The sequence below is a fragment of the Rana temporaria genome, chromosome 3, assembly GCF_905171775.1.
Source record: "Rana temporaria chromosome 3, aRanTem1.1, whole genome shotgun sequence".
Taxonomy (NCBI): domain Eukaryota; kingdom Metazoa; phylum Chordata; class Amphibia; order Anura; family Ranidae; genus Rana; species Rana temporaria.
In genome coordinates this window covers 451,172,765-451,196,043 of record NC_053491.1, presented here as the reverse complement: position 1 = coordinate 451,196,043, position 23,279 = coordinate 451,172,765, and the positions used below count along the sequence as shown (strand labels likewise).

Below are 23,279 nucleotides of genomic sequence, written 5' to 3'. Positions count from 1 at the left end.
CTTTCTGTCACGCCGTGTTTGCGCAGCGGTCTTACAAGCGCACTTTTTGGGGAAAAAATTACACTTTTTTTATTAAAAAATAAGACAACAGTAAAGTTATCCCCCTTTTTTTTAATATTATGAAAGATGTTACGCCAAGTAAATTCATACCCACCATGTCACGCTTCAAAATTGCGTCCGCTCGTGGAATGCCGACAAACTTTTACCCTTTAAAATGTTCATAGGCGACGTTTAAAAAAATCTACAGGTTGCATGTTTTGAGTTACAGAGGAGTTCTAGGGCTAGAATTATTGCTCTCGCTCTACCAATCGCGGCAATACCTCACATGTGGTTTGAACACCGTTTACATATGCGGGCGCTACTCACATATGTGTTCGCTTCTGCGCGCAAGCTCGTCGGGACGGGGTGCGTTTTCTGGCTCCTAACTTTTTTAGCTGGCTCCTAGATTCCAAGCAAATTTGTCAAACCCTGCTCTAAATGACGTCGCAAGGATGTCATTGGTTTTGACGTGGACGTAAATTACGTCCAGCACCATTCACGGACGACTTACGCAAACGACGTCATTTTATACATTTTCGACGCGGGAACGACGGCCATACTTAACATTGGCTGCGCCTCATATAGCAGGGGCAACTTTACGCCGGGAAAAGCCTAACGTAAACGTCATAACTTTACTGCGTCGGCCGCGCGTACGTTCGGGAATTCGCGTATCTAGCTAATTTGCATACTCGACGCGGAAATCGACGGAAGCGCCACCTAGCGGGGGAAAAAAAATTGCAGTTACGATCCGACGGTGTAAGAGACTTGCGCCTGTCAGATCGAATGGATATCTATGCGTAACTGATTCTAGGAATCAGTCGCATAGATACGACGGCCCAGATTAGGACTTACGACAGCGTACATGGCGCTGCACCGTCGTAAGTCCTTTGAGAATCTGGGCCTTTATTTTTTGTGCTAGAAACAAAAAAAGGTAGACGATTGTTTAAAAAAAAAAAAAGGAAACACTCAAAAACGCCGGCGCCAGCGGTTTTTAGCCTTTTTTCTTAATCCATTGAAAAAATTAAAAAAAAAAGCTAAAAAACGCTACACTGAAAAAAGCTAATAAACGCTATTGCAAAAAACGTTGAAAGGCTAAAGCTACTGGCGTTTTTTTTTTTATAGCTTCTGTGTGCATGGAGCCTTATTGTGCTTTCTTACTATAGGGGGGGGGGGGATGGGCTCACTGCATGGACACTGATCCGTGTTCCTGATTAGCAGAAACACGAGATCACAGTGGGGTAGATTCAGGAACGATTTACGCCGGCGTATCCATAGATACGCCGGCGTATCTATTTTCTGTATTCAGACGCCGACATTAGACTAAGATACGACTGGCATAAGTCTCTTACGCCGTCGTATCTTAGGATACATTCTCACGCTGGCCGGTAGGTGGCGCTTCCGTAGTTGTCAGCGTAGAGTATGCAAATTACATACTTACGCCGATTCACAAACGTACGTGCACCCGGCGGTAGTTTTTTACGTCGTTTGCGTAACTCTTTTTCGGCGTAAGGCTGCTCCTGCTATTCGGAGGCGCAGCCAATGTTAAATATGGACGTCGTTCCCGCGTCACGATTTGAAAATTTTACGTCGTTTGCGCAAGTCGTCCGTGAATGGCGCTGGACGCCATTTACGTTCACGTCGAAACCAATGACGTCCTTGTGACGTCATTTACCGCAATGCACGTCGGGAAATTTTAGGGACGGCGCATGCGCAGTACGTTCGGCGCGGGAACGCGCCTAATTTAAATGATCCACGCCCCCTACTGGATCATTTGAATTACGCGCGCTTACGCCGGCCCCTTTTACGATACGCCGCCGCCGCTTCGTGAATACAGTGCTTGCTCCTGTAATTTACGGCGGCGTAGCGTAAAGACGATACGCTGCGCCGCCGTATCAGTGCGCGCCCCTACCTGAATCTACCCCAGTGTCCATAGCGGTCTGCCTTGTTTACATTGGCATCCCTCGGGCCCGCTGATTGGCTCCTCCTGTGGTAAATCAGCGCACGTTCGCGCCTCCAGTGGCGCACGCACACGTCAGCCCCCCCCCCAGTGACTATTGAACAAAAATCACGTACACGCATGTAATTTTACTCAATAGACTCAATATTGTTTGCTTTCCATCCCTCTCTCCCCTTTTCTTCGCAGCGCAAATACCGCCATTTATTCACTTGCTCAATAGAGCCACCTTGCCACAGTACATGTACGCCAATTTACATCGAATCCATCCTGACGGGGACCCTCCGTTTGGTGAGCCTCTGAAATCACCGGGACTCGCTGGGCTGCTTTCTGGGCTTTCCAAATCACTAACAGGAACAAGCATGCAAATCACACAACCCAGAGCTCCTGATTTGCATATTTCCTCAATGACAGTGACTCAGATCACTGCAGGAAATGGATCAATCCGTCCTCCAGCAGCATCTCTATTATATGGAGATCAGTATTATTCTGATGACAAGTTACCAAAATAGGACAAATCACTCATCAGAACAAACAAATAGAGCATTTCCTCCTCACCCTCCTCCCTTCCAGAAGTTCCTGTATCACTACACATCAGTAAAAACAAACCTGGCCAAAAACTTTTTTCAAGCTGACGTTCAATCTGCTTACATTTTGACTTCCCAGGTTCCCCGACCTCTGTGCTTCTCTATGCAATGCAGGCCGTTCATGGCTGGTGGGAGGAGCCAGCAGGGTGCTGTACATCCGTGGTTGCCACCCTTTCCGACCTCAGGGACCACTAGACTCACAAGTTTGAATCCAGTGGGCCACCAACATGAATTTTACATGCCTTATACACACACAATGCTCCAGCTCTCTGCTTCCCTCCCCCTGGATCACACTGCTGCCTTATACACATACATATACATATACATACATACATACACACACACACAAACACACACACACACACACAAAACACTCTGGCTCTCGGCCCCCCTTCCCCTGGATCACATTGCTGCCTTATACACACACACACACACACCGGCTCTCTGCTTCCCTCCCCCTGGATCACACTGCTGCCTTATACACATACATACATACATATACATACATACATATACACACACACACACAAAACACTCTGGCTCTCGGCCCCCCTTCCCTTGGATCATACTGCTGCCTTATACACACACACAATGCTCTGGCTCTTTGCCCCCCTCCACCTGCATCACACTGCTGCTTTACATACACACAATGCTCCGGCTTTCTGCCCCCCTCCCCCTGGATCACACTGCTGCCTTATACACATATACATACACACACACACAAACCGTCTCTCTGCCCCCCTCCTCCTGAATCAAACTGCTGCTTTATACACACACACACAATGCTCCGGCTCTCTGCTTCCCTTCGACTGGATCACACTGCTGCCTTATATACACACTCCGGCTCTCGGCCCCCCTTCCCCTGGATCACACTGCTGCCTTATACACACACAATGCTCTGGCTCTCTGCCCCCCTCCCCCTGGATCACACTGCTGCTTTACATACACACAATGCTCCGGCTCTTTGCCCCCCCTCTTCCTGGATCAAACTGCTGCCTTATACACACACAATGCTCCGGCTCTTTGCCCCCCCTCCTCCTGGATCACACTGCTGCCTCGTACACACAATGCTCCGGCTCTCTGCCTCCCTTCCCCTGGACCACACTACTGCCTTATATACATACACACACCGGCTCTCTGCCCCCTCCTCCTGGATCACACTGCTGCCTTATACACACACACACAATGCTCTGGCTCTTTGCCCCCCCTCCTCATGGATCAAACTGCTGCCTTATATACACACACAATGCTCTGGCTCTTCCCCCCCCCCCTCACCTCCTTATCTAGCCAAGTGCTTGAGCTCAGAGCTCCCTTCCACAATCTGATCAGCGCTGCCATTGAAAGTCCCCTTCTTCTCCACCTCCTGCTCTCTGTACTACTACCAGTGCCTCCCTCTGAGTTTACAGGAACTACAGAGGAGGCATCGCATATCAGTGCACATCGAAAACACTGGAAAACATATTGAGCAGTATTCATAGGTGTGCGCACGGGGTGTGCCAGATGTGCCCAGGCACACCCTAATCACCCTTTACAGCACATATTTCCTCTACTTCCCTGGCTTCCTCCCTCCCCCTGCAGTGCTACCGGCTTCCCTCCTCTTCCACCAGCTGTTGCTGCAAGGATGTTTTAGGATGAGTGGAGGAAGGGGCCGGTAAATATGTAATTATGTAATTGACCATTCCATCCCCTTGCTGAATGAACATCATGAGTGATAAGTTGTGTGTGTTTGAGCTTTGTGGTGCACACCCTAATGCATTAGACTGCGCACACCTATGGCGGTATTACAGCCGCCACAATTTGGATTTTCGTCAGAACCCCTGGGGAACACAAAAACTATCTTGTGCACCATCAGTGGTTGGCGACTGCTGTTGTACAAAACTTCCTGAAAACCTCACAGCACCCTGCCTCAGTACTTTTCTCAAGAGCCCTCAGACCCGATACAGGCGGTAGGCTGGACCTTGGGAGGATTTATGCAAATAGCAAGTGCCGCGACGGTCTGGGAGGAGTGAACCTTTCTAAGCAGGCTGCTCTAGGTGACCTGTAGTGCTCAGCCTCCATGATTGAAATAACTAAAATCCAATGGATGAAAGGGACATAACATTGCCCATTTGATAGGTGGATGTCATTATGGAGGAGTTGGCATTCCTAGGCAGGCTGTGTATCTGCATGCAGACCATCCTATGTAACACCCACGTGTGACACTGAGCCTAGATGATGCTGGTTATCCTTCAGCAAGGAAATGAGGTGGGCTCTATCTGAGGTGCTGTAACTTCTAAAGCTCACAGTGTGCATTAACCACTTCAATACCCAGCCAGTCATCTCTATGACCGTCGGAGGCCCAGGCACGATGTGATGACATCACGCCCGGGTACCCGGAAGTAAACAAAGCCGCGATTGCGGCTAGTAAGCAATACTAATCATGAGATCTGTGAAATTTTTTCACGATCTCATGCTTTCCAGCCTGGAGGAGAGATGCGGGGTCTTATTGACCCCACCTCTCTCCATGAAGAGGACCTGTCACACACATTTCCTATTACATGGGATGTTTACATTCCTTGTAATAGGAATAAAAGTGTTAAAAAAAAATAAAAAAAATAGTAAAATAAAAATAATAATGAAAAAAAAAATGTAAATGCCCCTGTCCCCGGTAGCTTGCGCGCAGAAGCAAATGCACACATAAGTCCCGCCCACAGGGCTTTTTTTCAGGGGGAACTTGGGAGAACTCAGTTCCACCACCTCTGGCTCAGACCCTTTGGTGCCTGCTCACCACAATCACTTGTAAACACAGAAGTCTGGTTTCTGTGTTTACAAGTGACAGCTTTGTAACCCCCTGAACTCTGCACTCTGTATGTAATGCAATTCTGGTATTTAATGCCCCTTTAAGACCCTTCTACTGTTTGTGAAATCTGAACGGGTCGTGGTTGAGTTCCTGCACCTATTTTCTGAGAAAAAAAGCTCTGCCCATCCACATATGTAAACACTGTTCAAACCACACATGTGAGGTATCGCCGTGTGCGTTAGAGCAGGGTTTCTCAACTCCAGTCCTCGAGGCGCCCCAACAGGTCATGTTTTCAGGCTTTCCATTATTTTGCACAGGTGATTTGATCAGTTTCACTGCCTTGCAATTACCACAGCTGTTTCATCTAAGGGAAATCCTGAAAACATGACCTGTTGGGGCGCCTCGAGGACTGGAGTTGAGAAACACTGCGTTAGAGTGCCAGCAACAATTCTAGCACTAGACCTCCTCTGTAAATCTAAACTGGTAACCTGCAAAAAAATTCATAGCGCCGCCTATGGAGATTTTTAAGTACCGAAGTTTGGCGCCATTCCATGAGTGTGCGCAATTTTAAAACGTGACATGTTGGGTATCTATTTACTCGGTGTAACATAATCTTTCATATTTTACAAAAAAATTGGGCTAACTTTACTGTTTTGTTATTTTTTAATTCATGAAACCATTTTTTTCCAAAAAAAAGGCGTTTGAAAAATTATTGCGCAAATACCGTGCAAGATAAAACGTTGCAAATGACCGGCATTTTATTCCCTAGGGTGTCTTCTAAAAAAACATATATAATGTTTGGGGGTTCTGCGTAATTTTCTAGCAAAAGAATAATGATTTGTACATGAAGGAGAGAAGTGCCAGAACAGGCCCGGTATTGAAGTGGTTAAGGGGCTCCATAGAGAACAATATGAAGGACATCACAGGTTGCAGCACTTCAGCACTGTTTCACTGATAGAAACTTTTTAGGGCAGGTCAGGTTCACTTTAAAAGCACAATAAAATCTAGAGACCGTCACGATTCGATGAAGCCAAATATATGAAACAGCCACATTTGGAGATTACACATCTGTGATTTTATTACAACTCCTACACACAGAGGCAGGGAAAGGGTTACAGTCCTCCTCCCCTGAAATGACTCATGTACCAAATTACTCTTCAAACCTTCCATTATACAGAAACCACCAAGAGGAGAGACAAGACCGAGTCATCCCAGTCACCTCCGATTCCTGTACCTGTAATACCCGCATGTCCGGGGGGCGGCAACTCCCATCTTCCTTCTTTTGAGGAGCTACAGCCGCTATTGGCTTCCAACACGTGTCCTTACGGCTGGTCAACCTTTTTCGAGTTTGGCGGGCGGCGTAACGGACGATGAATTTACATCAGGGGACACCGTTTTATTTTTTGATAAAGGATTTATCAAAAACTGTCTCTGTGTTTTTATTACTTTGACATTCTTTAAGTGAATGAGGAAACCCTGCCCTATGTTTATGGCATGTGGCCTGGTATTGTTTGGAACGGGGGGTGGCACTCGCTTGTCCCCCCCTTTCCTGACCTGCAAGGCTGCATGCTTGGATAAGGATCCACTATGGTCAATGTAAATGTGATTTGACTAGTTCTTTTTCTTTAGGAATATCATTTTTGCTGCAGCATGTAATACAGTATACACTGTACAGATGCGCCACTTTACAGGCAGACTTCAGGGACCCCCAGGCACTATATTTAAAGGGAATTTTTCACTTTTTATTGTTGCACTTTAAGCATCATTAAAATCACTGCTCCTGAGAACAAAAACAAAAAAAAACAATTGAGCATTGATACATGTCCACCCTGGGCAGTACCCAGAGCCTCATATCTATTTTATGGCCAATTACTTGCATATAGCCCTTTAAAATGGGCACTTTTGTTTTTTCTTGTTTAGCTCCCATAGGCTTCAATAGGGTTCGGGTAAGAACTTTTCCCCCTGTTCGGGAGTTGTGCTGCAAACCGAACAGGTGGGTGTTCAGCCCATCCCTACTAGTGACATACATGCACCCCCATCTTCTATGTATGTTCTATACCCAGGCATCACTAAATGGCGGACCGTGGTCCAGATCCTGACCCATTAACAGTCCTATCCGGACCGCAGCCTTGGTAAATAGTTGCCCGAGTGTCCCCCACCCCCCACATAAATGGGCACCGTCACACCAGTTCCCTGACCTCACACTTAGGCCCCTTTCACACTGAGTGAGTAACATGTATAGCGCAACAAATGCGAACTAAATCGCCTCAGGCGCTTCCCGTCCAGAGCCGTCCTTTCACACTGGGCGGATCAGTAATGATCCGCCCCGTGAACCTCCGCTTGATCCCCGCTGAGTCGGCAGATGACAGGGCGGTTCCCGCACACTGTGCAAGGACCGCCCTGTCTTTTCTCCGCTCTCCCCTATGGGGGGATCGGATGAACACGGAACGTCTGTCCGTGTTCACCCGATCGACGGATGGAAAAGTAGGTTTTTCCTCCGTCACACTTTATCGGATCGGAGTGGGTCTGATGTCAGCGGGCATGTCACCGCTGACATCCGCGGCTCCATAGAGCAGCACGGAGCGCCCGTTCAGGTCCGCCTAAAAAACTGGCTACTAAGGCGACTTGCAAAATGACTTCTGTATAGAAGTCAATGCAAGTCGCCCCGAGTCGCCCTCGAAGTCGTACAAGAACCTTTTTCTAAGTCGGAGCGACTTGCGTCGCTCCTATTAGAATGGTTCTATTCACTAGAATGGGACGCGACTTGTCAGGCGGCTGCGTCGCATGACGAGTCGCCCCAGTGTGAACCGGGTCTGGTGAACTGGTGCCTGCACAGTAGAACCCTGCATTTTACCATAAGGGCCCCAAAGGTGGGGGAGGAGGGAGGGACTGTGACGTGCACAGGATCCTGTGATGTGAAGGATTTGAGTCAATGCACCAATATGACACTCGGACCTCCGCTGGAAGAAAGATTTTACTGACCGGACCCCTGTGGATTTGAATTCTATACCCCAAGCAGTAAAACAAGGATCAGCAGGAGAGCTCTAAATAACGTATCCTTATAAAACACTTCTGGTCCAGAACCAGATCCGGTAATAAAAAAGTACAAGTGTTCCCTGGTTCCAGAACTGCAGCCACACAGACGGCCATGAGAGAGAAGGTTATGCCCAGCACAGATGGATGTCCAATGACACCCATAAGAAATGTTAGGAACAATACAATGCTTGGGGCCGGGTTAGAGAAAGAAGGAAAAGATCTGCAATCTCTGCATTACTTACCGATGACCAGGGACAGGTAGGTGACAGCGGAGAGGAGTAGTGGAATTATAGAAGGATCCATCGGTGGCAGACGTTCTCTAACTGAGCCGGCGGGTACAGCTGCTGAGAAAGGAGAAGACTTTATTACAGTGATACAAATAAGAACTAAATGATAGTTGGCCGTCACTCATCTGAGGAATAGAAGTTACAGCAACATCCACCACACCCAGCCACACCAGTTTATGTATATCTGGACTGGATCACAAGGTTCAAAGACTTTGGTAGAACTACATGGCTCAGCATTCTATGCCCCATTCCACTACATGGTCACAGGGTAGATGAGCTCTTTAGGGTCTAACACAAAGGACAGACCAGGTATGGTATGTACTCAGTCACACTGGTCCAACATAGACCAATGTACTACTGTATCTATGTATAAAATATCTATACCTGGAATTCTTCTTTCAAAGGATTCCGTGGCATTAGGTGGCACCTAAAGCAGAACCAAACCCTTGTATTCTGGTAGCTGCCACCTTGGCCTCTGATCTGCAGCTGCCATGGTGTTGCACATGTGATCAGTGACAGGGGCGGACTGACCATTCGGGTACTCAGGCACTGCCCGAGGGCCCCATGCCACTAGGGGGCCCCATCAGGGTTGCCAGCTTCAGTAAAACGAAATGTAAAAATCTGTGTTTTTTTACATCTTTCCCTGAAATGTCCCTTACCGACATCGTTTTGGTCTAAAAATCCCAAGATTGAAGCTGCCCCGCCTCTCCGGTACCTTTTCAGTGTGTGTATGTATACTGTGTGTGTGTTTATACAGTACTGCGTGGCCCCATAGTCTCCTATTGCCCGGGGGCCCCATAATCTCCTATTACCTGGGGGCCCCATAATCTCCTATTGCCCGAGGGCCCCACGAGTTGTCAGTCCGCCCCTGATCAGTGATGACACCAACCATGTGATGGCTTGACAGGTTGGTTGAGAGCACAAGCAACTGTGGCAGTTATCAAACATGGCATTGCCTTGAACTGAAGTATTTTGGGAAACCTTTAACCACTTCAATACCGGGCACTTTCACCCCCTTCCTTCCCAGGCCAATTTTCAGCGCTGTCGCTGTTTAAATGACAATTGCGCGGTCATGCTACACTGCACGCAAACAGAATTTATCATTTTTTTCCCCCCACAAATAGAGCTTTCTTTTGGTGGTATTCGATCACCTCTGCGGTTTTTATTTTTTGCTAAATAAAACAAAAAGACAGAAATTTTTTGAAAAAAATAAATGTTTTTCTATTGTTTCTGTTATAAAATGTTGTAAATAAGTAAGTTTCCTCCTTCACTGGCGGGCACTGATAAGGCAGCACCAATGAGGTGGCACCGACGATGGGCACTGATATGCAGTACTGATGGGCACTCATGGGTGGCACTGATAGGCGACACTGGGCACCGAAAAGGCTGCACCGATGGATACTTATGGGTGGCACTGATAGGCGACACTGGGCACCGAAAAGGCTGCACTGATAGGTGGCACTGGCAGGCATTGTTGAAGGTCACTGATTGGAAGCTGCCTGGGCACTGATTGGCATATCCCTAGTTCTCTGGGGTGGCAATCCCTGGTGGTCCTGGGGGGCATAAACAAACAGCGCAGACCCTCCCTGTCAGGAGAGCAGCTGATCGGCTCTCCTCTACTCATGTCTGTCAGACACGAGTGAGGAAAAGCCGAACAACGGCTCTTCCTGTTTACATCGTGATCAGACGTGATTGGCTGATCACATGGTAAAAAGCCTCCGTCAGAGGCTCTTTACCGAGATCGGTGTAGCATTGTGTCAGACTGACACGCCACAATGCATGCTCCCACGGGCGCGCGGCGGATGTTATCCTGCTGGACATCATATGACGCCCAGTCAGAATAACTGAACCACCGCCCGGTTGTCATTCTGCTATAGGCCGGGCGGGAAGTGGTTAAAGAAGGTCACCTTTAGTAACAGGTTACACCCATATTTAGGGAATAACAAAAAACACGTTACTAAAGCACCTGCCCGCACTCCGATCACCTATTGTGACAGCGGACTGGGGATTCTCTCCCTGCACCTGCTATCACAATTCAAAAACAGCGCGGCTGTGTAGGGTCTAACACAAAGGACAGACCAGTCACACAGGTCCAAGATAGACCCATGTACTGTATCTATGTATAAAATATCTATACCTGGAATTCTTCTTTCAAGGATTCCGTGGCATTAGGTGGCACCTAAAGCCAAACCAAACCCTTGTATTATGGTAGCTGCCATCTTGGCCTCTGATCTGCAGCTGCCAGCGGCCCACACAGCCACATCAATCTTTTACAGAGTTATCTGAATGAACTACAAGTCCGTCAAGCCACCGCGGTTGATGGCTTGTAATTCTCAATGAACTGCGAGGGTGCTGGTGAGCGCGTTGTAGTTCCCCCCGATCTTCCTGGACATCAGAAACTTCCTTCCCACACTGGAGGTATGAGTGAACAGCTACATTGATAGTCTGCAGGAGCCTGGCATTGTACCCACCAGTGACCTGCTGATCACCGATACAATGCTTCACAGGCTCCTAAAATTTTTTAAATAAATGCATGTTTTTTTAACTGCAAAGAAAAAATAAATGTGCACGTATTATTTTATTTTTTAAAAGTGAACTTAGTCTTTAAATCAATGGGTTTGGATCCACTTTGAAGGTGAAACATTAACTCTGCACACAACCTGCCAGTTTAAAGGAAATCTATCATTCTTTTCCACTTATTTGTTGCACATAGAAGTTTGATAAGCTTATGTAAATGATCTTATCACAGAGTACTAATGCTTTAGAACATGTGAGTCGAGGTATAGCTTGTACACATATATATATATATATATATATATATATATATATATATATATATATACACACACACACACACACACACACACATACACAGTATCTCACAAAAGTGAGTACACCCCCTCACATTTTTGTAAATATTTTAATATATCTTTTCATGTGACAACACTGAAGGAATTACACTTTTCTACAATGTTGTGTAGTGAGCGTGCAGCTTGTATAACAGTGTAAATTTGCTGTCCCCTCAAAATAACTCAACACATAACCATTAATGTCTAAACCACTGGCAACAAAAGTGAGTAAACCCCCCAAGTGAAAATGTCCAAATTGGGCCCAATTAGGCATTTTCCCTCCCCAGTGTCATGTGACTCATTAGTGTTAGAAGGTCTCAGGTGTGAATGGGGAGAAGGTTTGTTAAATTTGGTGTTATCGCTCTCACTCTCTCATACTGGTCACTGGAAGTTCAACATGACACCTCATGGCAAAGAACTCTCTGAGGATCTGAAAAAAAAATTGTTGCTCTACATAAAGATGGCCTAGGCTATAAGAAGATTGTCAAGACCCTGAGACTGAGCTGCAGCACGGTGGCCAATACCGTACAGCGGTTTAACCGGACAGGTTCCACTCAGAACAGGCCTCGCCATGGTCGATCAAAGAAGTTGAGTGCACGTGCTCAGCGTCATATCCAGAGTTTTTTTGGGGGGAAGTAGACGTATGAGTGCTGCCAGCATTGCTGCAGAGGTTAATGGGGTGGGGGGTCAGCCTGTCAGTGCTCAGACTATACGCCACACTCTGCATCAAATTGGTCTGCATGGCTCTTCTAAAGATGATGCACAAGAAAGCCCACAAACAGTTTGCTTAAGACAATCAGACTAAGGACATGGATTACTGTAACCATGTCCTGTGGTCTGATGAGATCAAGATAATCTTATTTGGTTCAGATGGTGACAAGCGTGTGTGACAGCAACCAGGTGAGGGGTACAAAGACAAGTGTGTCTTGCCTACAGTCAAGCATGGTGGTGGGAGAGTCATGGTCTGGGGCTGCACGAGTGCTGCCAGTGATATGACGATATGGTTCCGGCTATCGAGATGGTTCCTGTAAGGACTGCGCAGGCGCAATCCTTGCCGACGGAAATCACTGAACCTCCAGGGCGACGTGGAATTTGAGGAAAGTGGCCAGTCAGCCCCCTACGCTCGCTCTGCCTCCTGGCTCTTTTTTTAACATCCTCCAATCCACGGGGATGTTAAGGAATGAGCCTGGATGCCGGCCGAGGTTCAGAGATTTCCGTCGGCAAGGATTGTGCCTGCGCAGTACTTACAGGATCCATACCGACAAGTCACCGGCACTGGGGAGCTACAGATCATTGAGGGGACCATGAATGCCAACATGTACTGTGACATACTGAAGCAGAGCATGATCCCCTCTCTTCTGAGACTGGGCCGCAGGGCGGTATTCCAACACTAACCACGAGTGAAAGATGTTTTTGTGTTCTCATTCATAATCTCTGAAAAATGGCCAAGAAATCATAAATTCTGCCAGGGTATGTAAACTTATGAGCACAACTGTATATATGGCCAACAGTTTGCACAGCGCTTTGCAGAATGGAAGCAGACAGTACAAATACAATACAGGAGGAATCAGAGGAAGTTACAATCTAGGAGGAAGGGTCACAAAAGGTAATACCTGTGAGGGATGAGCTGATCTGGTTCAGTGGCTGGTCTCCAATCACATTTGTGGGATTCTCAGACACACCCACTGCGATTCTGCCTGCAATCAAACCATGCCATTCATTTTCACTGGCACCTAAAACCCCCGCGCAGCTTTGCCACAAGTCCACCTGACAAGCCGACAGTCTAATGAATGCATAGAGCTGTTTGCTCGCTTCCATGGACTCTCCCTCCCCCACCATGTCCAGACTATAAAAGTGACCTGGACAATGACAGACTGGTGTCCCCGCAATGAATGGAAATCCCATCTTATGTGACATTTCTCCGGCCCCTACCTCATCATGACAGCACAGGGGACCTGTAACCAGACAATAGACCATTGTTCTCCATACAATACACCTTTCACCAATCTCTGCCTCAATCTTCACTTCCAAGAGGCCTGGAAAGAGCGTTGTGAGCGGATCTGTGCGCTCCGAGCCTGGAGACCGACACACATTATATAGCGTTGTGAGCGGATCTGTGCGCTCCGAGCCTGGAGACCGACACACAGAGTGGATCTGTGCGCTCCGAGCCTGGAGACCGACACACATTATATAGCGTTGTGAGCTGATCTGTGCGCTCCGAGCCTGGAGACCGACACACATTATATAGCGTTGTGAGCGGATCTGTGCGCTCCGAGCCTGGAGACCGACACATTATATAGCGTTCTGAGCTGATCTGTGCGCTCCGAGCCTGGAGACCGACACACATTATATAGCGTTGTGAGCGGATCTGTGCGCTCCGAGCCTGGAGACCCACACATTATATAGCGTTGTGAGCCGATCTGTGCGCTCCGAGCCTGGAGACCGACACATTATATAGCGCTGTGAGCGGATCTGTGCGCTCCGAGCCTGGAGACCGACACATTATATAGCGTTGTGAGCGGATCTGTGCGCTCCGAGCCTGGAGACCGACACACATTATATAGCGTTCTGAGCCGATCTGTGCGCTCCGAGCCTGGAGACCGACACACATTATATAGCGTTGTGAGTGGATCTGTGCGCTCCGGACCTGGAGACCGACACACATTATATAGCGTTGTGAGCGGATCTGTGCGCTCCGAGCCTGGAGACCGTCACACAGAGCGGATCTGTGCGCTCCGAGCCTGGAGACCGACACACATTATATAGCGTTGTGAGCGGATCTGTGCGCTCCGGACCTGGAGACCGACACACATTATATAGCGTTGTGAGCGGATCTGTGCGCTCCGAGCCTGGAGACCGACACACAGAGCGGATCTGTGCGCTCCGAGCCTGGAGACCGACACACATTATATAGCGTTGTGAGCGGATCTGTGCGCTCCGAGCCTGGAGACCGACACACATTATATAGCGTTGTGAGCGGATCTGTGCGCTCCGAGCCTGGAGACCGACACACAGAGCGGATCTGTGCGCTCCGAGCCTGGAGACCGACACACATTATATAGCGTTGTGAGCGGATCTGTGCGCTCCGGACCTGGAGACCGACACACATTATATAGCGTTGTGAGCGGATCTGTGCGCTCCGAGCCTGGAGACCGACACACAGAGCGGATCTGTGCGCTCCGAGCCTGGAGACCGACGCACATTATATAGCGTTGTGAGTGGATCTGTGCGCTCCGAGCCTGGAGACCGACACACATTATATAGCGTTGTGAGCGGATCTGTGCGCTCCGAGCCTGGAGACCGACACACATTATATAGCGTTCTGAGCCGATCTGTGCGCTCCGAGCCTGGAGACCGACACACATTATATAGCGTTGTGAGCTGATCTGTGCGCTCCGAGCCTGGAGACCGACACACATTATATAGCGTTCTGAGCCGATCTGTGCGCTCCGAACCTGGAGAACGACACATTATATAGTGTTCTGAGCGGATCTGTGCGCTGCGAGCCTGGAGACCGACACACATTATATAGCGTTCTGAGCCGATCTGTGCGCTCCGAGCCTGGAGACCGACACACATTATATAGCGTTCTGAGCCGATCTGTGCGCTCCGAGCCTGGAGACCGACACACATTATATAGCGTTGTGAGCGGATCTGTGCGCTCCGAGCCTGGAGACCGACACATTATATAGCGTTGTGAGCCGATCTGTGCGCTCCGAGCCTGGAGATCGACACACATTATATAGCGTTGTGAGCGGATCTGTGAGCTCCGAGCCTGGAGACCGACACACATTATATAGCGTTCTGAGCGGATCTGTGCGCTCCGAGCCTGGAGACCGACACATTATATTGCGCTGTGAGCGGATCTGTGCGCTCTGAGCCTGGAGACCGACACATTATATAGCGCTGTGAGCGGATCTGTGCGCTCCGAGCCTGGAGACCGACACATTATATAGCGCTGTGAGCGGATCTGTGCGCTCTGAGCCTGGAGACCGACACATTATATTGCGCTGTGAGCGGATCTGTGCGCTCCGAGCCTGGAGACCGACACATTATATAGTGCTGTGAGCGGATCTGTGCGCTCCGAGCCTGGAGACCGACAGACATTATATAGGGTTCTGAGCGGATCTGTGCGCTCTGAGCCTGGAGACCGACACATTATATTGCGCTGTGAGCGGATCTGTGCGCTCCGAGCCTGGAGACCGACAGACATTATATAGGGTTCTGAGCGGATCTGTGCGCTCCGAGCCTGGAGACCGACAGACATTATATAGGGTTCTGAGCGGATCTGTGCGCTCTGAGCCTGGAGACCGACACATTATATTGCGCTGTGAGCGGATCTGTGCGCTCCGAGCCTGGAGAACGACACATTATATAGTGTTCTGAGCGGATCTGTGCGCTCCGAGCCTGGAGACCGACAGACATTATATAGGGTTCTGAGCGGATCTGTGCGCTCTGAGCCTGGAGACCGACACATTATATTGCGCTGTGAGCGGATCTGTGCGCTCCGAGCATGGAGACCGACAGACATTATATAGCATTGTGAGCGGATCTGTGCGCTCCGAGCCTGGAGAACGACACATTATATAGTGTTCTGAGCGGATCTGTGCGCTCCGAGCCTGGAGACTGACACACATTATATAGCGTTCTGAGCGGATCTGTGCGCTCCGAGCCTGGAGACCGACACACATTATATAGCGTTCTGAGCCGATCTGTGCGCTCCGAGCCTGGAGACCGACACACATTATATAGCGCTACATTTCTGGTAGTCATGTCTTGTAACTGTCCTTTCATTTATTTATTCTTCTAGATTTTTCTTCTTATTAAATGGCTAAACAAAGCCCAATTCTGGAAGTTTTTATAATTATACTGTTATAAGGCCAGATTTAGACTTGAAGAGCCCCAATCCCTCTAGACCTCCTGTCAAACACAAGGCCCCCGGGCCGAATCCGGCACCCCAGGACACTTCATGTGGCCCTCGCACCGCTCCTGGAGCTGTGGCACCCCCCTCATCTCAGCAGAACTAAGGAGGACAGAACTCCTCCACCAGATCTCGCGCTCCCCCATGCAGCAGCAGAGAGCTTTGGTTCTGCCCCCCCCCCCCGTCTCAGCAGCAGGGAGGACAAAACTCCTCCGCCAGATCCTGCATTCCTCCATGCACCTGCGGAGAGCTTGGTCTCTGAAACCCCCCCCCAGACCTAAAGTGACTAGAGCTCCCGACGTGTCCTGCCAGCTTCCTGCTCCTGTATATTCCTTCTGCTCCGGCTGTCGCTCTGCATTTTCTATTCCCAGAAGATCTGTAGAAGCTGAAGCCCCAACACTTCTCTGTATGGGAAACCTGCCATCCGTGTCGGCTGAGCACACAACAGATGGGAAGCCAGGAGGGTGGGAAGGAACACACCTGACAGCCAGGTAAGCAGATCTCTTCAACATCCTCTACATGGCTGCTAATTACTCCTATTATCTCAGAGGGAGGTGAGGATTGATGGGATATCCCAGTACAGGGAGGCGAGGATTGATGGGATATCCCAGTACAGGGAGGCGAGGATTGATGGGATATCCCAGTACAGGGAGGCGAGGATTGATGGGATATCCCAGTACAGGGAGGCGAGGATTGATGGGATACCCCAGTACAGGGAGGCGAGGATTGATGGGATATCCCAGTACAGGGAGGTGAGGATCGATGGGATATCCCAGTACAGGGAGGCGAGGATCGATGGGATATCCCAGTACAGGGAGGCGAGGATCGATGGGATATCCCAGTACAGGGAGGCGAGGATCGATGGGATATCCCAGTACAGGGAGGCGAGGATCGATGGGATATCCCAGTACAGGGAGGCGAGGATCGATGGGATATCCCAGTACAGGGAGGCGAGGATCGATGGGATATCCCAGTACAGGGAGGCGAGGATCGATGGGATATCCCAGTACAGGGAGGCGAGGATCGATGGGATATCCCAGTACAGGGAGGCGAGGATCGATGGGATATCCCAGTACAGGGAGGCGAGGATCGATGGGATATCCCAGTACAGGGAGGCGAGGATCGATGGGATATCCCAGTACAGGGAGGCGAGGATCGATGGGATATCCCAGTACAGGGAGGAGAGGATCGATGGGATACCCCAGTACAGGGAGGTGAGGATCGATGGGATATCCCAGTACAGGGAGGCGAGGATTGATGGGATATCCCAGTACAGGGAGGCGAGGATCGATGGGATACCCCAGTACAGGGAGGTGAGGATTAATGGGATATCCCAGTACAGGGAGGCGAGGATCGATGGGATATCCCAGTACAGGGAGGCGAGGATCGATGGGATATCCCAGTACAGGGAGGCGAGGATCGATGGGATATCCCAGTACAGGGAGGCGAGGATTGATGGGATACCTCCCTGTACTGGGAGGCGAGGATTGATGGGATACCTCCCTGTACTGGGAGGTGAGGATTGATGGGATATCCCAGAACTGGGAGGTGAGGATTGATGGGATATCCCAGAACTGGGAGGTGAGGATTGATGGGATATCCCAGAACTGGGAGGTGAGGATTGATGGGATATCCCAGTACAGGGAGGTGAGGATTGATGGGATACCCCAGTACAGGGAGGTGAGGATTGATGGGATATCCCAGTACAGGGAGGCGAGGATTGATGGGATATCCCAGTACAGGGAGGTGAGGATTGATGGGATATCCCAGAACTGGGAGGTGAGGATTGGTGAATACCACAGTACAGGGAGGTGAGGATTGGTGGATATTGTTGTCATAGACACCTAATCTGATGAATCACCCCCCTTAACTTTCCACTTCCTGCGAGCCCCAGGTGTCACTATTCTTTTCACTTCCTGCAAGCTCAGGTGTCACTATTCTTTCCACTTCCTGCGAGCCCAGGTGTCACTATCCTTTCCACTTCCTGCGAGCCCAGGTGTCACTATCCTTTCCACTTCCTGCGAGCCCAGGTGTCACTATTCTTTCCACTTCCTGCGAGCCCAGGTGTCACTATTCTTTCCACTTCCTGCGAGCCCAGGTGTCACTATTCTTTCCACTTGCTGCGGGCTCAGGTGTCACTATTCTTTCCACTTCCTGCGAGCTCAGGTGTCACTATTCTTTCCACTTCCTGCGAGCCCAGGTGTCACTATTCTTTCCACTTCCTGCGAGCCCAGGTGTCACTATTCTTTCCACTTCCTGCGAGCCCAGGTGTCACTATTCTTTACACTTCCTGCGAGCCCAGGTGTCACTATTCTTTACACTTCCTGCGAGCCCAGGTGTCACTATTCTTTACACTTCCTGCGAGCCCAGGTGTCACTATCCTTTACACTTCCTGCGAGCCCAGGTGTCACTATTCTTTCCACTTCCTGCGAGCTCAGGTGTCACTATTCTTTCCACTTCCTGCGAGCCCAGGTGTCACTATTCTTTCCACTTCCTGCGAGCCCAGGTGTCACTATTCTTTCCACTTCCTGCGAGCTCAGGTGTCACTATTCTTTACACTTCCTGCGAGCCCAGGTGTCACTATCCTTTCCACTTCCTGCGAGCTCAGGTGTCACTATTCTTTCCACTTCCTGCGAGCTCAGGTGTCACTATTCTTTCCACTTCCTGCGAGCTCAGGTGTCACTATTCTTTCCACTTCCTGCGAGCCCAGGTGTCACTATTCTTTCCACTTCCTGCGAGCCCAGGTGTCACTATTCTTTCCACTTCCTGCGAGCTCAGGTGTCACTATTCTTTACACTTCCTGCGAGCCCAGGTGTCACTATCCTTTCCACTTCCTGCGAGCCCAGGTGTCACTATTCTTTCCACTTCCTGCGGGCTCAGGTGTCACTATTCTTTACACTTCCTGCGAGCCCAGGTGTCACTATCCTTTCCACTTCCTGCGAGCCCAGGTGTCACTATCCTTTCCACTTCCTGCGAGCCCAGGTGTCACTATCCTTTCCACTTCCTGCGAGCCCAGGTGTCACTATCCTTTCCACTTCCTGCGAGCTCAGGTGTCACTATTCTTTCCACTTCCTGTGAGCCCAGGTGTCACTATTCTTTCCACTTCCTGCGGGCTCAGGTGTCACTATTCTTTCCACTTCCTGCGGGCTCAGGTGTCACTATTCTTTCCACTTCTTGTGAGCTCAGGGTGTCACTATTCTTTCCACTTCCTGCGGGCTCAGGTGTCACTATTCTTTCCACTTCCTGTGAGCCCAGGTGTCACTATTCTTTCCACTTCCTGTGAGCCCAGGTGTCACTATTCTTTCCACTTCCTGCGAGCTCAGGTGTCACTATTCTTTCCACTTCCTGCGAGCTCAGGTGTCACTATTCTTTCCACTTCTTGTGAGCCCAGGTGTCACTATTCTTTCCACGTCCTGCGAGCTCAGGTGTCACTATTCCTTACACTTCCTGTGAGCCCAGGTGTCACTATTCTTTCCACTTCCTGTGAGCCCAGGTGTCACTATTCTTTCCACTTCCTGCGAGCTCAGGTGTCACTATTCTTTACACTTCCTGCGAGCCCAGGTGTCACTATCCTTTCCACTTCCTGTGAGCCCAGCTGTCACTATTCTTTCCACTTCTTGTGAGCCCAGGTGTCATGGCCCCTCCCCCCTGGAGAAGTTCAGGAAGCCCCGCCCTTTTGTAGTATGGAAGAACACAGATGTCTCATCAGATCTGCTTTAGGGCTCATTCACATCAATAGACGACCATTTCCTGCATGAGAGATAGAAGATCCTCCCATACACATGGGAAGCGCAGTGTTTATGTGCGGTTTCCTGATCTTTCCATGTAGACAGGGTGGTGTGTACAGATCACTCATCTCTATAGAGTGGCGTTCTCATGGATGTGGAAAGAACCATCTGCTGGACGCGTCTCAACACAGCGATTTTCTGAGGGAGACGCTGAACCATGGAACACATGAAATGTTCATCCAATCAGATCAGTGACACCAATCCCAGGTGTGATCCCCCCAATCCCTGTCCTCCTCCTCATACACAGAGAGGCATAGAGATCATCATAGGTGAGATGGGAAGATCCTATGACAGATGACACCTCTCTGTGTAAGGATGACATGGATCCGGACACTCAGTGCCTGGCTGGGTCATGTAGTGCCTCCCCTCCCCCCTCTCACCTGTCACAGATCACCTCCGGCTGCAGCCCATCAATCTATCGATTCCAGACGGCTTCTCACCTGCCCGAAACTCTCCGGCTCCGCCCACACGGCTATTCATGTGACGCCCTCACACCTGTAACCAGCTTCCGGTAACTCCCTGGAGACACCCGCCGTCACATCCGTAGCCACCTGAGGAGGACAGACAGGCACTTCCGGGAGCACACCTGTACGGAATGAATGTTACTTCCGGGAGCACACCTGTACGGAATGAACGTTACTTCCGGGAGCACACACCTGTACGAAGAGGACTTTACTTCCGGGAGCACACCTGTACGGAATGAAGGTCACTTCCGGGAGCACACCTGTACGGAATGAAGGTCACTTCCGGGAGCACACCTGTACGGAAAACAAGAGCCTCACACCTGTACGGAAAGATGGTTTCCTGTCACCTCTGCAGCCTGTGTATCTGATAGGTGACAGGGGGGAGGGGCCGGGGGGTGAGGTCATATTACCAGCAAGCAATGCCATATACTGTATGTATATATGTTTATTATTTTTAACCACTTCAATACCGGACACTTTTACCCCCTTCCTGCCCAGGCCAATTTTCCCCTTTTAGTAGGGTGACCAGACATTTCCGGGGACAGTCCCCGGATTGAAGACACTGTCCCCGGACCAGTTTTGTCCTGGGATTGGATCTGAACAGGGGCTGGGGCAATTTTAACATCTTGGAGCCCGGGCCATTGTCAAATGACGGCCACAAGGTCCGCAAGGCCGTCTTTTTACGGCTTTGGCTTCTCTGGCCACTGTGATGCCAGTGCGCGTGCCTGGCGGCCGCAATGTCTGCCGGGTACCCACGAATGGCCGTTACACAGCTTTGCAAACACAGAGCTCCACGTCCTGTCAGGGAGAGGAGACCGATGGTGTGTCCCTTGTACATAGGGACACCGATCGGTCACCTCCCCCAGTCCGTCCCCTCCCCCCACAGTAAGAATCACTCCCAGGGTACACATTTAACCCCTTCCTCGCCCCCTAGTGTTAACCCCTTCCCTGCCAGTTACATTTATACAGTAATCAGTGCATATTTTTAGCACTAATCGCTGTATAAATGTGAATGGTCCCAAAAATGTGTCAAAAGTGTCCGATGTGATCGCCGCAATATCGCAGTCCTGACAAAAATCGCAGATAACCGCCATTACTAGTTAAAAAAAAAATAAAAGAGTAAAAAAAAATGTCATAATTCTATCCCCTATTTTGTAGATGCTATAACTTTTGCACAAACCAATCACAATGCGCTTATTGCGATTTTTTTTTTCTACCAAAAGAATGTAGAAGAATACGTATCGGCCTAAACTGAGGACATTTTTTTTTTTTATATAGTTTTATATTTTTTTTGTTTATAGCGCAAAAAAAAAAAACGCAGAGGTGATCAAATACCACCAAAAGAAAGCTCTATTTGTGGGGGAAAAAGGACATCAATTTTGTTTGGGAGCCACGTCGCACGACCGCGCAATTGTCATTCAAAGCGTGACAGTGGCGAAAGCTGAAATTTCGCCTGGGCAGGAAGGGGGTATATGTGCCCAGTAAGCAAGTGGTTAAAGAAAGTCAGTGCAGAATAAAAAAAAAAATGTAGCCTCAGTTTCCTGTTCTTAGCTGACAGGAGTGGCACCCGGTGTGGTCTTCTGGTGCAGTAGCCCATCTGCTTCAAGGTTTAATGCGTTGTGCGTTCAGAGATGGTATTCTGCATACCTTGGTTGAAACGAGCGGTTATTTGAGTTCCTGCTGCCTTTCTATCACCTGAAACCAGTCTGCCCATTCTCCTCTGACATCAACAAGGCATTTTCCTTCACACAACTCCCGCTCACTGGATATTTTCTCTTTTACAGACTTTTTCCTGTAAACCCCGAGAGATGGTTGTGTGTGAAAATTCCACTAGATCAGCAGTTTTTGAAATACTCAGACCGGCCCATTTGGCACCAACAACCATGTCACATTCAAAGTCACTTAAGTACTTGACCACCAGGCACGTAAACCCACTTAATAACCAGACCAATTTTCAGCTTTCGGTGCTCTCACAATTTGAATGACAATTACTCAGTCATACAACACTGTACCCAAATGAAATTTTCCTCCTTTTTTTTCACACAAATCGAGCTTTCTTTTGGTGGTATTTATTTTTTGCACTATAAGAGAAAAAATACTGAAAATTCTGTAAAAAAAAAAAAGAATTTTCTTTGTTTCTGTTATAAAATTTAGCAAATTTAGTATTTTTTCTTCATTCTTTTGCATAATGTGAAAGATGAAGTTACGCCGAGTAAATAGATACCCAACATGTCACCCTTCAAAATTGCACACGCTCGTGGAATGGCGCCAAACTTCGCTACTTAAAAATCCCCATAGGCGACGTTTTAAATATTTTTACTGGTTATATGTTTTTAGTTACAGAGGAGGTCTAGGGCCAAGATGATTGCTCTCGCTCTAACGTTTGCAGCGATACCTCACATGTGTGACTTGAACATCGTTTTCATATGTGGGTGGGACTTACGCGTGCGTTCGCTTCTGCATGCGAGCACACAGGGACAGGGGCGCTTTAAAAAATATATATATTTTATTGTTCACTTTACTTTACTTTATTTTAGTTTGACGCGTTTTTCCGCAAAAAATAAAACATTTTGAT

At 49.0% G+C, this 23,279-nt stretch overlaps 1 protein-coding gene across 3 annotated transcripts in view; it reads right to left on the bottom strand.

Annotated features, from left to right (window-relative positions):
• The window catches only part of CRB3 (crumbs cell polarity complex component 3), a 64,960-nt gene extending 44,126 nt beyond the window's left edge, over positions 1–20,834 (bottom strand). For 2 of the 3 annotated variants that reach the window (XR_005748090.1, XM_040346647.1), the window contains exons 1-2: positions 20,621–20,833; positions 8,638–8,739 (exon numbers count right to left, since the gene is read on the bottom strand). Coding sequence is in view for 2 of the 3 variants with exons in the window: in XM_040346647.1 (XP_040202581.1) it covers positions 8,638–8,698 (61 nt within the window). In the remaining variant the exon portion in view is untranslated. Of the gene's footprint in view, positions 1–8,637; positions 8,740–20,620 lie in introns of all 3 variants that reach the window. The other variant, XM_040346648.1, reaches the window with a different exon arrangement.
• Positions 20,835–23,279: the final 2,445 nt, after the last annotated feature.